General features: G+C 37.4%; 1 protein-coding gene across 1 annotated transcript in view; it reads right to left on the bottom strand.

Annotated features, from left to right (window-relative positions):
- The window catches only part of MYH9 (myosin heavy chain 9), a 70,830-nt gene that overhangs the window by 14,727 nt on the left and 39,089 nt on the right, over positions 1-17,014 (bottom strand). Inside the window, exons 8-24 of the mRNA XM_063308277.1 lie at positions 16,229-16,327; positions 15,610-15,753; positions 13,948-14,043; positions 12,862-12,980; positions 11,596-11,748; positions 10,429-10,602; positions 9,909-10,082; positions 9,257-9,371; positions 6,950-7,143; positions 5,832-5,953; positions 5,300-5,369; positions 4,579-4,739; positions 4,152-4,260; positions 3,833-3,964; positions 2,417-2,623; positions 2,015-2,152; positions 2-125 (exon numbers count right to left, since the gene is read on the bottom strand). Of these exons, the coding sequence (XP_063164347.1) occupies positions 2-125; positions 2,015-2,152; positions 2,417-2,623; positions 3,833-3,964; positions 4,152-4,260; positions 4,579-4,739; positions 5,300-5,369; positions 5,832-5,953; positions 6,950-7,143; positions 9,257-9,371; positions 9,909-10,082; positions 10,429-10,602; positions 11,596-11,748; positions 12,862-12,980; positions 13,948-14,043; positions 15,610-15,753; positions 16,229-16,327 (2,331 nt within the window). The remainder of the gene's footprint in view (position 1; positions 126-2,014; positions 2,153-2,416; positions 2,624-3,832; positions 3,965-4,151; positions 4,261-4,578; positions 4,740-5,299; positions 5,370-5,831; positions 5,954-6,949; positions 7,144-9,256; positions 9,372-9,908; positions 10,083-10,428; positions 10,603-11,595; positions 11,749-12,861; positions 12,981-13,947; positions 14,044-15,609; positions 15,754-16,228; positions 16,328-17,014) is intronic.

Genomic DNA, 17,014 nt, shown 5'->3' on the forward strand with positions numbered 1-17,014 from the left:
CCTTCCAGCTCCGTTATCATAGCCTCATGTTTGTTCTTGAGTTTAGCTAAACTCTTTGATTTTTCTTCTTCCTCTGTCAAATTAGTAGTGAATTCTGCAATCCTGTCTTCCAGTAATTTCTTTTCCTGAAAAAAACAAAAATGTGCATGATGAAAAACATTTGCAGTCATAAATGTATTAATCAGGGAATCATGGTGGTAAGTTATTTATTAGACAAAACTTTTAAGTGAAATTAATTACATTCTAGCTAGTTCCTAGCAATGTACTAAAATGTCCCAATAACTGAAAGTCAGAAATATTACACAGTCACCATAACCCTCTAGATCAGGTATGGACTATTTTAGGGGGTCAAGGACATGTATTTTATTTTTAACACTTTTCAAGAATGTAGCTGATGACGTATCACTAAAATCAGTGGGATCAAAAATTTCAGACTACTGGAGAAGGTTAAGATGTGGATAGGGGTTAAGAGGCAAAACAAAGATCCAAGGAACTTATTTTGCCCTTTCTTTTAGCAAAAACTAATATGGAAAAAAAAATCGCATTGCCAAAACTCAACTGCAATCTAGAGAGGCCAGACTGAAGCTTGCAAAAATGAAACTAGGGATGCATATGGCACTCTTGGGTCTTTAATGACTGTTGTATTTGATGCTAGGAGCTTGTATCTAAATAATTAGTGACATTTTCTTAAAGAAAGTCCACATTTGACTACCCAGATCTTTTTTTGCTGTTATCTAGTTTCAATATTTAGCAACAAGTGAACATGTCACAGCATATTTGGCCCAGGACAGAGATCTTCTGCAACTTTTGCTGAAGCTTTATATTTCCACAAGAAAGTTTGTTTGTTTGTTTGTTTGTTTAACAGATTTATAAGGCCACCCAACTCACACATGGTGACTCCGGGTGGCCAAGACCCCTCACAAAAACTTTAAACACAGATTAAAACTATTTAAAATTAAATGTAAAATTATCTAAACAGATTATATATGAACGATCAAAATTCAAACGAGCTTTGGAAATATTTTATTTGCCATGTCCATGTTTTTGTAATAACTGCTTGTAGTTTTTAAAACAAATATAAAAGGTTTATTTCTCTGAAAGGAAGATCAGCATCTGCTAATCTTTGATCCTCATCTTGACGTTCACATACTTTTCTTACCAGTGCGGCAAGTGGTTTAGTGATACAAGAGATTAGCTACAGCTGTAGTGTAGTTTAAAAAAAAATCCCTATACAATTTCATTCTTAATGATGTTTCTGGCTTTGGTCTCAGTATCGAAAAACAACCCCCTAAAGAACTAGAGGGAATTAACAACTATCAGATAATAAATATCTAATCAATCAATCAATCAATCACTGAAGTAGCTTTTTCCAGCTTCAGGCCCATGGAGAGTTTGTGTGGAGATGGATCCTACCTCCCAACTAAATGGCTGGATTAAAATTGTAATCTGATACTCTCTAATCTTTTGATGAAGCACTCCACAAGAATGAACACTGAAAAGAAATTCATCCTTTTCTTTCTAGATTAGAGCATTCCTGGTTGAATATGAGGGGTTTTTTTATATTTTTTATCCCACCTTTATTTTTTTTATAAATAATTCAAGGCAGGGAACATACCTAATACTCCTTCCTCCTCCTATTTTCCCCACAACAACAACTCTGTGAGGTGAGTTGGGATGAGAGAGAGTGACTGCCCACGCAATTAGTTTGATTAAATGAAGCAATAATTGTGTGGGGGTGTGGGAAATCAGATTTCAGAATACCTGCCCAAAGTGTTAATTTAAGAAATTTAAGACCCTTCCCAAAATACTGAATGGATCAGGAACATCAATTGTTCTGTACAAAGTTTGGTATCTGTATTAACAATCTCCAGAAAGTGGGTTTTTTTTATACACTACCAGAGGTTGGCAAAGGAAACCAGAAGTAAATGAATTCCCACATTCACACCGAATATGATATGGGTACGTTTCATCCCTTTTACCACTTTGCCATACAGAAATTTGATTTCTGATTTACCTTGGCCAGTTTGCAATTCTGATCTTCAAAAACTATCAAGTCTTCCTCCAGTTTCTTTAGTTTTGCTTCGGTGGTAACTTTCTCCAGCTGTAGCTTTTGCCTAGCACTTTCTTCTTCTTCCAGCTGCTCTTCCAGCTCCTGCACAAACAAGGAAAAATGTCACATAAAATACTTGGGCCCGCCTTAGATTCTGCCATCCCTTTCTAAGAATTACAAGCGCATTTTTAATTCAACAGCTAGGATGTCTGAATGGAAGTAGCAAACTAATAAGGGGGCATGACTTACAGAATCCACTTTTGTCCATCAGCCAAATTATGCTGTGCTTGTTATACATTTCACCTCCACGCACTCCATCAGGGGTTAGGTGTCGTGCTATGGCAACACCCCTATTCTGTACATTACCTGAATATTTTGGTGCATCTTCTTTTTCTCGGTTTGTAGATGCTGGCACCGTTCCTCCTCCTCCTCCACTCTAGCCTCCAAGTCATGGCATATATCCTCCAACTCTTGCTTCTTTGCTGTCAGGCGGGCTCTGATCTCCTCTGCCTCAGCACAGAGCTCTATCTCTGCTTGTAACTGCTCTTGCAACTGCATTTTCTCTGTCATGAGCTAAACAGGAAAAGCACAAATCAAACTATTTATTATTTTGCTCGAGTTTCTGCAAGCAGACAAAAAGCAGGTTTTATTCAGATTGTGGATGGGTGATTGAGTCTGTTTATCGTCCAGGTCAATAGGGTAGTATTGTAAATTTAAATATTTCCACGCCTGTGTTAATGCATTTTAAAAACAATTGAAGCAAACGAAACAGTTAAAATAAAATAGCAGAAAAGGCAAAAAAGCTATTGTATTTCCTGTTTATTTCACTGGCCTACTCAATTTTCTTTCATAATCAATTCTATGTTTTATATGTTGCACATGTGCAGCTTACACTGACCCAGATCAGCAGCCATTCTAAGTTTCCATTATTTCCTGGAAACACTTTTGCCCTTCCTTCATTTTAATATGATCCTTGAAACCAAAATTTAAATGCTCTGCAGCTATACCCTACTACCAGCATTTGAAAGGAATCCCTGTATGGGCTGTTTCTTAATGCCGACTCCTTGGTCTGCCTGTCACACATCTCTCCCCGCTGAGAGAGGTACAGAACAGGAGAAGCTGGACACCAGCTGACATTTAAAAGCCCTCCACCAGAGAAGGGCTTCATGCATGAAGGGCTTTGTATTGTTTTAATTGTTTTATGTTTTTTATGACTGTACGCTGCCCAGAGTCAGGAGCTATAGAAATCAAATAAATAAACAAACAAAATAAAGATAAACTTAATAATTTGTCTGCCCTGCATGGATCAGGTATAGATGGTGCCAAAAGACACCTGGACCCCTATTCATATATTTAGAAGGCTGTATCAGGGAAATGTACACATACTAAACAAGGAAAATATATTTATACAGTATTAGCTATATATCAGGGAAGGGGGGAAGGGTGTCTTTTTGTAATGTGGGGAAAAATGGTATCACTCCATTCAAAACTATAGTCCATCCTATTTACTTCCCTACTTCACATTATCACTTGAATGTAAATAAAAGAGTACATAGAAATATGGACATATTTTTAGATGATACTGCATTTGTAATGAAAAGTATCCTGTGATCATTACCAAAGTAAAAAAAAACCCAAACAGCAGCAGCCATCCATTTTGTGACTATGCAACCATTAATGTGAAACCTAAGCTTATAAAATGCTATTCAAAGTGAGTGGCAGTACTTTAAGAATATGAACAAGTAATCAAGTGGCATATCAGAAGGCCAGCCACTTACTCACCTGTGTATGGATAGTTTCCATTTCAGTCAATCTGTTTTCAGCAGCCAACTGCTTTTCCTTCACCTTCACCAACTCTTCTTCCTTGGCCAGCATTTCTTCTTCTTGCCTACTCACTTGCAACAATGGCTTTACCTGCAGAGAGTCAATTTCAGAAGTGAGTTATTTCACAGTTACAGGTTTGTCACTGGAGGAATATCTGGCTTAATTTGTACAAACTTCAACATTGCACACAGTAACTGGTGAAGAGCTTTTAAGGAGTGGATGCCTATTTAGCACTGTAGCTGGCTTTCCTATTACTGAATTTTCTTCCAAGTCATACCTTTGTAAACAATCGCCACCACTGCCAGTTGCGAAGCTTTAAATAGGCAGCACAGTTCCTCTGCAGCACCTTCATGGCTGTCAACTGTTGCTGGCGCTTGGCAAAAGCCCTGAAACAGAGAAAAGAAAAATAGGGAGAAAAGTAGAGAGAGGAGGAAGAGGAGGATGAGAAGAACTAGACCTCAGATTCTTCCGTGCTTACTAATTAGCAGAGATCTCATACCCTTGCACTTTTCTTTCCCCATCCAAGTGTTCAGTTCTCAATCCTTTCTTCTCCACCACTATTTATGTGAACAGTCTCCCTTTAGCTAGCTTAAAAGAACTTGTCTGGCAATTTTCCAAGTTGCCTACATTCAGAATACCAGTAATTTGTTGCCAGCTGACTAATGACATTAATGAGAAAGGGTTACACATTATTGTATACATACTTTCTAGCCAAGTAGCCTCTACAGCATGCTTGGAACCCAATGATGACATCAGTGATCTTCAAGTCTCTTTCTTCTTCAAGGTGAGCAAGGACACCTGCTCGGAAAAACACTTTGCTCTGTCCAATTCGATAAAGATTTGGGTCTAGCTCTAAGGCTTTGATCTAAAATGGCAGAGAAGAATGTAAGCTGTCAATATCGAAAAATACATCCAATTATAATTTCTTCACACTCCATCTTTAAACAAGCAAAGGGGAAAGGAGTCTAGAAGACACTGAGGACTTTGCATATGGCCCCCCATGATACACTCAAACACTCAGCACTCTTCAGCTAACTAGCAGAGCTTTCCTACTCCTTAAAAAAGGAGTTTCAGAACATAGAATTTTATGTTCTGAAACTGTCCACACGCAGAATTAGAATATATGCCTTAAAACAGCTCTGTTTCTTAGAAAAACTAATTTTAAAAACAATCCATCAGCAATAATCATTGAGATTAATTTAATTTAAAGTTTCCCAAGAATTTTCCACAAGCTGGGGCCCTACAGATTGCTTTAAATGGTCATGTATTTAGGGAGTTGTATTTTCTCTCGAACACACCAGTTGGGGAGGGCTGCATTAGAAGCTTTAATCGTTCACATTTGAGAGTATGCCAGATAATGAAGGAGTGAATTTAGCTTTTCTGGTTTACTTCTTATGACTTCAGCATCAGAAATAGGAGGCTTACCATCAGCACACAAGCTTGTTTTCCATCCATGAAACCTTTAGGAATGGCATTTGGAGTCAGGATCTCATATCTAGAAAGAAAAATAATATAGTTCTTTCATTAAGTTGTATTCTATGCATGAAACATAAACTAGGAATAACAAGACTTCTTTTTCCTCTGGAATTCTGGAAGAACCAATTTTTAATTACAAAAAAACATAAAAGCAACTTTCTCAGAAAAAGTATTTGTAGTTTTATCAAAACCATGCCATAACTGATACACTATGGCTTTTGGGATCATAGCTACTAACACAAAAAGAGGTGTTAACAGGATGTGCCAGCAGGTATGATCCTGCTTATATCCCCCTCACCACTGAACACTCAAGTATTTATGTACTGTATCTCTTGAACAGAGATTTTAAATCACTACAGAATGAACAATAAGCCATTCTTTAAATATAGTAGGCCAGGCACATTTTCATCTAAGAGCTGAACACAGGAGCCAATTGAGTTAATAATCCACCACACAATCTGAAACTGTAACTCAGTTTTACCTTTGTCTGAACTCCTGGAAGACAACTCTGTTAGGGAAACCTTGCCGGCAGATGCGGATCCCCTCCAGTACTCCATTGCAACGAAGCTGATCCAAAACCAAATGTGGATCCAGCTTCCCAGCCTGTGCAGAAAAGACACATGTTAACAGAATCTCTGTACGTCACATGGATGCCAAAGATACTGCAGCCACAAGCATCTACTGCATGTTCCGTTTTACACTTCCCTGGAGAGAACAACTCTGACTAAAATCATACTGAAACATCCAAAGAACATTGCTGTAGTGTGTATTAAATTGTGTCTCCTCGAGAAACATTCAGAATTTAGTTCCAGGATCTCAAGTTGGGACGAGAACGAGCATATGACTTCAGGATGGTTTCAATAAATTCATTTTCAGGCCCAAGTTAATGTGTTGTTCTCAGTGGTGATCTTTCTTCTATTACCTGTTTCAACACATACTGACAAAGTCAAAGACTCCTCCCCCTGTCCCCATATGCACATGCATCCATCTGAGGTTCAGCAGGCATGAGCAAAAAGCTGAGTTTCTTCAGTTGTGACATTTCAGTTACAGAACTACCACCCCAGGCTCCAATACCAACTGCCTTCTGCTGAATGAGGAAAACATGGCTCTTCTGAACATTTTTTTTGAAGCACATGCATATCAGCAACTAGAAGGTTATGGAATTGTTACTTCTTCCTCTTGCTACGAAGTGTTTCCTTGCTCTTTTGATTTATAATTCTGTTCCTCGGTTCGATACATTTTTATGTGCATGTTTCATTGATTGCTAATCATCATTAATAATCTTCAAAACACACCAGATATATTATAAGAAATACATATATGTCATTATTTACTGGTGTACAAAACTCTGCAGTCTATATGCAAGTAAAGAGAAGATCTTGTCTGATATGCTCAGTGTTTCACAAAGAAATGCTTTTGACAATTCCAGTATTCCTCCTAGAAATTTTAGGAATTAAAGTTTAACGGCAACCATATTCAAAACAGAAACACACTATCAATATGTCAAAAAGAGTGTCAATCTTTATAGTCATCTTTAAACCACTTCCAAGGTTCATACAATACAAGGCTACTGTTGCTATGCAAAATGTTGAACTTTACCTTCTTCTCATGATTGGGGATGATGCAACGGACAAAGTTGGGGTTGGTGTTCCTCAGAGTAGCCATGAGTTTGGCCAGTTGTTCTTTATACAGCTGTCCTACTGTTCTGAACATGCCCTTCCTGGTTTTAAAGGCTCCAGGTAATGCTGAATCTGAGATGCCAGCAACCTGATCCAGTCCGACTATGCGGTCAACTGCAGGAAATATACAAGACTGTTACACTGTTCTCCATAATTTTCATGATTGAATGCATAACTTAATAAGAGAGAGCAAGGATGCAAGAAAAATTTGCAGGACCCATTTACTTCATCTCTTTACAGATATAGAACTCTGATTCATTATTTATATTGGGATAACAACAAGAACAGAAAGAAAGCAGCCATCAACAAGTAGAGGCTGGATCCATCTCATGCCTGACAGATCCAGCTGGCAGATTAAACTGCACTATTAGGTCAAGGAATAAAACAGAATTTGAGACAACAGGTTTACTTTACTTAAAATATTTTTGATCATGACTGCTTTAACAAGATGACAACAATGACTCTAATAAAGCTTGTCTCTATAAGTTGAAGGGTTTTTTTTCATGCAAACCACTTAAAGTAATGGTATCATGTAGGTCAAAATTATGACAAACAGTCAAACTTAAGCCTTATCACTGGGGAATAAGCCCATATACTCAAACAGGTTGAAAGAGTATAGAAAGCAGTATGTTTAAATTCCTTCTGTAGTACAAAACAACTTATACCCCTAAAATAACTTGTATAATATGTAAAATTTATAAAACTGTAGCCAAACATTTCAGGTGGTACCATGTATGCATTTTAGCTGACATCTGCCTATATGCTGAGAGAGAAGGCAGTTCAATACTACATATTATAATAGCAATTCCCTTGAACTAAGCAACCAAACCTGTTCATCCATTTATTTTATTTTCTTGCTGGCAGTATACCAGAATACCCAAGATGACTACAAGAATATATCTTTCACTGAGTGCTTTAATGGGGAAAAAGTAGTTTTAATAGAATTAGTCAGGATGGTAGGCATGGTAGCAGACTGAAACTTTTGGAATTGGACAGGCAAAAAAAATGGAACTAACCAAGCCACTGACGCTTGGTAGCAGTCAAGGCAACTACAGCCTCCTCTGATCTCAATCGTATGAGAAAACTTCTTACAATCAGAAATAATACTCAAAGCAAGCCTTTAAATAGCTGAAGGTGAACTGAGGAAATGACAAGAAGCGTTATTCATTGGCTATAAAATTAAGATACCGCTTTTTTGTCTTAAAAGTAGATATTCAATGGACTCAAGAGGAAGAAAGTCTGCAAAACTGATATAAAAAATGACACTCCTACAATCATTGAGACCTGGCCAAAATGCTCTTTGGAAGAATTGATACCCAAGTACCTACTTAGAGGCAGAAAATATTTAATTTTTTCAGAAAAGAAATTCATCAAGGATGATTAGCTAAATTCTTTTGACCAGCAACAGTTCTTAGTAAGCCATTTTGTAGTGTTTTTTGCACAAAATGTTCAGACCGAAGCACATCTGGTTGCCAGTCCTAATGGCATCACTGGCCTGAAAATCAGTATTTTGTTTAATTATTTCATATCAGAAACAGCTTCCATTGGATATTTAAGGTATTATCCATATATTCTATCGCTGTACCTGCAAGTCCACAACTTGCTTAAATTTTTTTTTCAGTGTTCAGGAAGAATCTACTAGCAAAAAGCAGAGGAACTGAATGAGACAGACAAGCAGAAACAGGAAAAATAGGAAGATTTAATGGAAGCATTTCTTGCATGGCTCTAGAAGGAATCACACACAACACAATAGCTGCATTGCTCAGTCACCTGGTTCTAGATGAAGAATAGGAAAATGTTGATAGAAATAGGCTCTCTGAACGTTCTGTATCTCTGCAACAGAGACGTCAAAGAAAAACCCAAGAAAAGAGACAGTAACAGTAAGATTTAAAGCAAGAAATATTCTGGAAAGCAAGATATTTAAGAGCACTGGAACAGTAAAAAAAGTCTTGTAGACTTTTGACTTCAGTGAAACAGATCCCAAGTTTGGATCAGGTGCTATGAGGGAAATATGTTTGAATGTTATTCTAGGATGCTGCCTGATAGGCTGGAAAAGGGTCAAACTTACTTCAGTAACAGGAAAAGTATCAAACTGTCAAGCAACTGTCATTTTAGGAGGCATAAAAATGGCAACTGTCAATTTTAAGAGAAGACCACTCAATCTGATGCTTCAAAGCAAAGGACAAACACTCTTAAAGAAAAAGAGACAAGAAATATGATTGCGTACCATCTTTCCATAGCTCAGATACAAACTTATCAGAGGACTGGTGTAGCAGAGTAGCAACATTATCATTGAGGGGGTCCATGTTCTTCATCAACCACTCATCAGCTTTGTAATCAACCTAGACAAGAGATTTGCCACCAGTATTAACTACAGATTATCAAACTGCCTCTGTAATATGGAAAGAGACAAGGTTATGAATCTCCCTATTTTCAGATTGAACACTGATCTAGATCCATAGCACAAACAACGAAGCTCATGTGAATTTCCTAAAACTCCTAAAAAGTGCCAGTCAATGACTGCTGGCAACATCATGGTAGCAACAATTAATGGCCAAAGGCAGAGAGCACATAAAAGCTGGTATTAACTAAACAACATCTTGGTTCGCCCACCCTCTTGCCCTTCTAAAATGCATCTATCCATCATCCTGAGAAAATAAGAAGGGCTTATAACTTGTTCCATGACAGGACTTTATATTAGTGCACTACCACAGAACTTTATGATCAATGTGCTTCCTGTTTCCCTGTGGGAAAAGTGATTATGCATCTTCTTCCACTACTGGAGAATCCCCCCCCCACCGCCAATCAATACAGCCTGGATTACTGCAGCTGCAGATTTAGAAGCATTTTTGGTCTCTCTTTACACCAAGAGTACTTACTCTGCCAGCATAGTGTATAATGCAGAAGTCAGCCTTATCTTTCAGCTGTTTTGGTTTCTGGAATTTAGGATGACAGCCTTGTTCCTGCATCACCTTCTCCACAAAGCTTTTGTCAGTAGCCTTTGGAAACCAGCACTCTTCATCTAGCAGGGCCAAAATGCCTGGAGGACCAGCCTATGTTTTTTTTTTTAAAAAAAAAACTGTTATTAAACATTCCTGCCAAGATTTAACACTTCAGAATAAAAGGCACAGACACCATCTACACGTGTAGTCAGAGTGGCTTCCTGCATAGAGCAGAGCTGTCTTTCAGCACCTCTTTCCTCAAGTCTTGCCTTTTTTTTTTTTTCATCTTTTCCAATCTAAGGTGTTTTACAATTAGAAGAATTGAGCTCTACAACCGTAACATTTGTTCCCCATCAATCCTATGTGTTGATTACACTATTTAATATACACAACAAGAGCTGGCTCAGCTAAGTGCTCTGGCTACTCTCTGCTAATTGTAACAGGATGCACCACTCACTGGTTTTTCTATAAGATCAATGCAGGGCTGCAAATCCAGGCCAAAGTCAATGAAGTTCCACTCTATGCCCTCCCGTTGGTATTCTTCTTGTTCCAAAATGAACATGGTGTGATTGAAGAGCTGCTGCAACTTTTCATTTGTGTAATTAATGCACATCTGTTCAAATGAGTTCAGCTATTGCAGGTAGAAAAGAAAAAGAAAAAGCATGTTTAAATTACTGTTGCCTATTATCACACTCAGCAAATGTTTGCCAACCCCCATTCTGCTGGTTCTCTTTTGCTTTCTCTACAGAAGAGAGCATTATTTTACATGCTTAGCAATACTCTTTTCTTTTTTTACTTCTTGGAACAAAGTATCACATCATCTACAGCAATTACAGTGATGAGTAATCTATATAAGTAGTTCCCTATATCTAACTTTTCAATTTCCCATAATCAAGATTGTCATTTTTTATTGACAAATTATGTCATAGTAACACCATCCCCAAATGTAATGCTTCTGCTACAAAATGAAGTTGTTTTTTAAGCAAATACTGTATTATGTATTCTTTAGGATGCTAAATCTAACACAATCCCCCAGAAAAGCAACATGCATTGTATTTTTACATTTTAAAGCAGAATTCATCCAGTTTCTTCAAAAGAATCATTCCTTCTGACTTTCCATCTGCACCTCTAAACATTTTGTTCTTTGTCTCCAAGATCAAAGAAAATGTGCATCATGGAGATATCACAGTGTTTAAAGTTAACGAAGGTGGGCTTCTTTACCATTTCAGGGAATGTTGATGGCAACATAGGCTAGGATTTCCTGAAACATCCTCTCACTATCTGAGACCATAGATAAGAATGAAAAGATGATAACTCAAGTGAGTATTCAGGTTAACAGTATATAATTTATGGTTCTTTCAGTTTCAGCCCAGGGCATCCATTCCAAGTCCTCACTTAATTAGGCATATACTGTTAACTCAGGAATTCTGCTTCTCTGGGCAACAGAGAATTTAATAGAAAAGTATCTGTTAAATTTCTACACCTCAATCCATTCTGTATTTACAGTACCTAAGTCACTTTATATTTAGTTACTAATTTAAAAATACATCAAACATGCTTTCTTTATGGAGATTCTTAGATTATCTCAGCTGAACTAATTAAAGAACTGTTCCCTTTCACTTACTTCAAAGATTTCAAATCCAGCAATATCAAGGATTCCTATGAAAGATGCTCCCTGTCTCTTTGTCTTATCCAATGCCTTGTTGATTCGCATCACAAGCCAACGGAACATACGTTCATATGTAGCTTTGGCCAGAGCTTCAATAGCAAAATCAGCCTGAAAAGGGGTAAGAAGTCCATTGTACATTCCCGATAGTAAAATAAAATAAAATAAAATAAAGTAAAATAAAAATATGGTTACAGATTTGAATGACTAAGTGATTTCAATTTCCTCCAGCCCTTCTCTACATACAACACTGAGAACCAGTTTGGTGTAGCGGTTAAGGTGCTGGCCTAGAAACCAGGAGACTGTGAGTTCTAGGCCTCCTTTAGACATGAAAGCCAGCTGGGTGACTTCAGGCCAGTATCTCTCTCCCTCTCTCTATCTAAAATAGGGTAAAAATCTAATAATAAAAACAACATATAACAACATGGAAGAGTTATCCAAGGCTGCTAGGCTGGCTTTTCCGGATTCAATCTAAAATAAGAAGGAAAGAAATTATCTCTATTCTGATGGGTAGCAACGAGATTGTGAAGTTTTCATTAACAGCATCAGTAACTTATAAGCAGCAAAGCTGTATGTATGCTCAAGGTAATCTAAAATTCACTTAATATTCTAAATTGTCACCTTAGGAAGTTAGCACAATACAGACCAGCATCAATATGAATTTAGAACATTATTAGAGACCTATAGCCTAACCCCACCCTTGTGGCACTGGAAATATAGATCTTTCATAATGGCTACTCTCTGTATTATGAAACTTCACAAAGTTAAACTAGTTCATGACTTGGTTTTTAAAGACTGGAAGTGAAATCTATGACAAGTTACTTATATTTAACAGCATTATCTTTAACGTTGCAGAGTTAGTTTGTTAATTTAGAAGGGCAGCCAGGTTCATGCTGCTCCATTTACTTTTCTGCATCTTATTTCTACAAGAAAATTGATTTTAAATATGTTGTATCTGCATAATACATATGATTTGGACCAATCAGAGATCAGTTTGCCGAGTTCAAATACAAGAGCCCAGTCACTCCCTGTTCAGTTGCCTGTAAGCTGCTGAGAAGAATATTACAAAACAGCTCACTCTGCTTCTGAAGATGTCAGCCACAGCGGCCAGCAAAATGTCAGGACACCAGAAAAGTAGACTATGACCATTCAGCTCGAAAGCTCATTGCTGCTTGATTTATGCCAGCCAAGAAAGCCTATACCAAAATATTGTGTAATACATACTTGCTCTTTAGTCTGAGCCTTCTGAACATAATCTCGGCCCACTTTGATGCGAGGGGTGAGGATGCCTCTGGTGAAGTCCGTAACATTGATTCCCAGAAGGTGAGAAACTTTCTGAGCAGCTACAAGAGAGAAAGGCAAAAGGTGATGCTTAGTACTTTAATTTCTTATATTCTATTCAGAAAAGATGAATACTTGCAGCAAACTCTCCTAGTCCCAAATGACAGCCAGCACACCTGGAAGACTAGAAGAACTGGATGGAAAGGATTCAACTATAAAAGGGCACAAGCAATCCCTACACATCCTCCTTTCCCAGAAAGAGAATTTTATGTCTCAAGACCCATTTCAGATTCAGTTACTACAGTGAAGAACGACAATCATTTCTGATGAGAAATCTTATGCTCAAATGCCAGAAACCATGGCTGTAATAAATAAGTACACATATTCAAATTCTCAAAGTCATGAGTTTCACATCTGATGTTAAGAGTCCAAGTGTGACATTTAAACTTACTACCATTTAAACTGGTTTCAGTCTAAAACTGGAAGCAAGATCAACAGTTTTTGGCTCCCAAATATATATAACCTCCTATGTCACAAAATAAACTTCTGCATAGGCCTAAAAAAACATGTTGCTGCTATAAGGGACCCCCTCATTAAAGTTAAGGTGACTCTTAAAGCAGTGACATCATTTTTTCCAGCATACTTGGAAGCTTGAAAAAAAGTAGAGCTATTCTAATAAATAGCTGAGGCGCTGCATTCATGAAGGTCAAAAGCACTTCTTCCAAATCATTTTTCATGCATGTATTGCCTAAATAGAGAACTGATTTTGAGGACTTTTGCTGAGAACTTCCCCAATGGAGAATCATCTCTAATTTTATTTCTGTAAAATGGTTATTAACTTCTATTCATTAGAAGCATCGCTGATTTCAGTGTCTTGAGGAATCTACCTGCATATCTCTACACAATCATTTAATGATAGTGCCCAGGACAATTCCTCATTGTTTTTAAATGTGCTCAATTTTAAAATATGAACTATACCAAAAAACGAAAGCATTGCTCCCTAATCCATATCCAAGGAAACTTCTTTACCTGTATTGTCTGGCATGGAAGCCTGATCTGTGTTGCGTTCTTTCTTGAAAACAATATTCCCAAGCTGAAGAACACCAGAAATAACCCTTAGCAGTCCTGGGGAGGGAAACAAAACAGCAATATAGATTTCTCAAATAGCAACAGTTAGATTCTCAATCTGCAGATGTTTCATTCCCATTAACTCTCTTAATAGCAGTTATACCCATGTGACTTGTTCATGGTAACTCCATTCCCCTTCCCATTATCTTATCACGTCAGCCAGCATTCTGAGGCCACTGAGCAACCTCAATTCTCAGCAGGTTGTTTTCGCAACCCACCCACCCCTTAGATCCTCCCTCTGAAAATCTTGTTTTAAACAATCACTGAGATTTCTCAGGCCTATTTACACTTCTGTTATATAGAATATATCAGTTTAGCAACATAAATGAAAGCATTCCCCTTTGAATAATTTCTGGACAAAGAAAGAGAGGACTCAATAAAGGAGCATCTGAGCTATCACAGAGAATAGGAAGTTAATTCTCCTGCACCTCTTTCATTATGCAAAATTTGAAGTGAGTATCTCCAATATACAATTGAAATGTGCAGCTGTATAGCTCTCCACATAAGGCAGTAGTGAGCAATTACTAATAGTCTCTCTATAAAACATATTCTAGGACAGAGATGACAAGTACTTATTGTAACTTTGTTGCATCAGATGTCCCAACGATCAGCCAACAGATTAGTTCCATTTCCCTTTTTAAACAACTACTATTTAGGATTGTTAGAGCCTTTAGCCTAAATCACTCACAGACCAGCTGGCTTCCAGATGTTGCAAGTTCATCTGTTTGATTAACGCAGTACCTAATACAACTCAATAGTTGAAACATTGTAGAAATAGAAACATTTTATCCTGTCTTCCTAATTACCCAGGTGAACATCTCAAAACTTTTGTTAGCTGTTCAGCCAACACTGAATAGCTATCAAAAGGTGACAGTGAAGTTGGAGTTTTAGCCACACTTGCAAGCGAACATAAGAAAAAGCTTGCAGCAACTGAACTATACCAGCCCACCCACATGTGACATGCAATTTTCTACCTTGTGAAAATAATAATTACAACGCTGCCTAAATGTGAATTGTGCCACTTTCTCTTATGAATCTTGTGTTAGTTTTACTGGTTAATTCTGATGCCTTAAAGAGAATCTTGGATGTTTGATGAAGGGACCAGATAATATCAAGCTGAATGAAAGCAAAGCTTGAAAAAAAAGTGGTGATTTTTATCTCCACAGATGAGTCATAGGGAGTACTGAAAGTAGTAGTCCCGGTTAAAAGTGAGGAAGTCCACTAAAAACAAGCCACGTGGCTGCCAATCAATGGTAAGCCAATTGTAGAGAACTGTGTGTTATCTCTGAGAGTGGACATCTGTTTATTTTGTTTATTGTAAATTATTTTTGTATTAAACCTAATACCCCAGCCCCAGTTTAGATGAAAACAGATTACATATTTTTAGTTGGCTTTATATAAAGCTGTATTTGTTGTTTTGTATTATTCGCCTACTGATAAATGATTATCAGTAATTGTTCCTGTTCTGTTTTTCACTGCATATACAGAGTTGATGATCGTGTGCCTTAGTTATCATTGTCACAACACTCTTATTTTTCTGGAGCTGTTTCTAGAATTCCATACCCATCTGCTCATCATCCGGAATGCCCATTATCCTCATTGCCTCCAGGGTCTCCTGAAACATGTCCTTGTCTTGCTGGCCCGGAATCGTAACATGTCCATTGGAAAGGAAACGGTATTTATTGTAGGGCTCTAAAAGCAAGTCATCTAAAAGAGTAAAAAAAAAAGTTTGAAAACATTATCATTGGGGTTCATCTTGTTTGGATAGACATTCAAGGACAACACTTTAGACTTAAATCCCCCATTACAAGTATGGTATTATACATCACTGCTCACAAGTAAGATTGCTTGTATTAGGTTTTCTATAGCAGAATATAGCTGCATCAGCTGTACTGTTTTCTGGTAAGAGATTCCTTCAATATTAAATTAAATTTTCAATAAGCAGCAGGTTTTCAAATACGCCATGACTGAATAATTTAGTTTTTATTCTTCATATTGCTCTGCCAAATACAAGACAATAGTTGGGTATAGTAACAAGGAGCTACCCAATATTTACAAAAGTTTGTGTAAGTAAATAGAGAAACAGGGAACACAAAACCAGCAACAGGAAAGGGGTAGGAAGAAGTCTAATAAATCAAAATACTTGGGTCAAACAGCAAAATGATTATAATCAAGTACTCACTCTTCAGGTGTTCCCCTGCCCCAGTCAGCAAGTAGTAGAAAATATGGAATGTCCGTTCTTCTTTAGCCTGCCGTATTGCTCGTGATTTTTCTAACAGATCTTTAGGTATGTTAAGGAATGGAGGAAAACGGATTCTTATTCCTAAAATGTTACACACAGAGAATCTCATAACCAAAGCACTTTTCTTTTTAAGTATCAATGGATGAGCTTTAAAAAACTCCAAACTGAGCCTCCAAACTGGGATGGACTACTGGGGAAGGGCACAATAGATAAACAAGCAGGAAAGCAACAGGCCAGTTTGGGGTAAAAAATGAGGTGGTAGAAGCTTTGAGGAAAGGCTGTAAGCCAAAGTCCCCAAGCCAGGTGGGCCAGCCTGGTTGCTATCACAGCTCTTCAGCATAAACATTGGAGTTTCTCCCAATTTATCTTCACTTTCAATCACCATATTATTTAAAAGATACTCAAAAGATTTTTCAATTTTAGTATAGCTTTGACAGGTTTTTTTTTAAAGATATGCCCCAAAAGCTTTAATTTAAAAGAAGTATCAGATATAGCTCTGTCATATTTTGGGATTTTCTCCTGGCATGATTCTCCGTAATCTCACCCACAATGCTTTTGAAATATAATTTTCACAAATGGGCAATAGTGCTGAACTGGGAAAAAAGACAGATCAAGAATTTGGCCTCAGAGAAAAATGCTTTCATTTACAATAGGTACAGGGTACAATTAGAAATTTCCCAATCCTTCCACCTTAAGATGATTAAGCTTTTCCACAAAACAGAACTG

Source organism: Candoia aspera, chromosome 7 (genome assembly GCF_035149785.1).
Source record: "Candoia aspera isolate rCanAsp1 chromosome 7, rCanAsp1.hap2, whole genome shotgun sequence".
NCBI lineage: Eukaryota > Metazoa > Chordata > Lepidosauria > Squamata > Boidae > Candoia > Candoia aspera.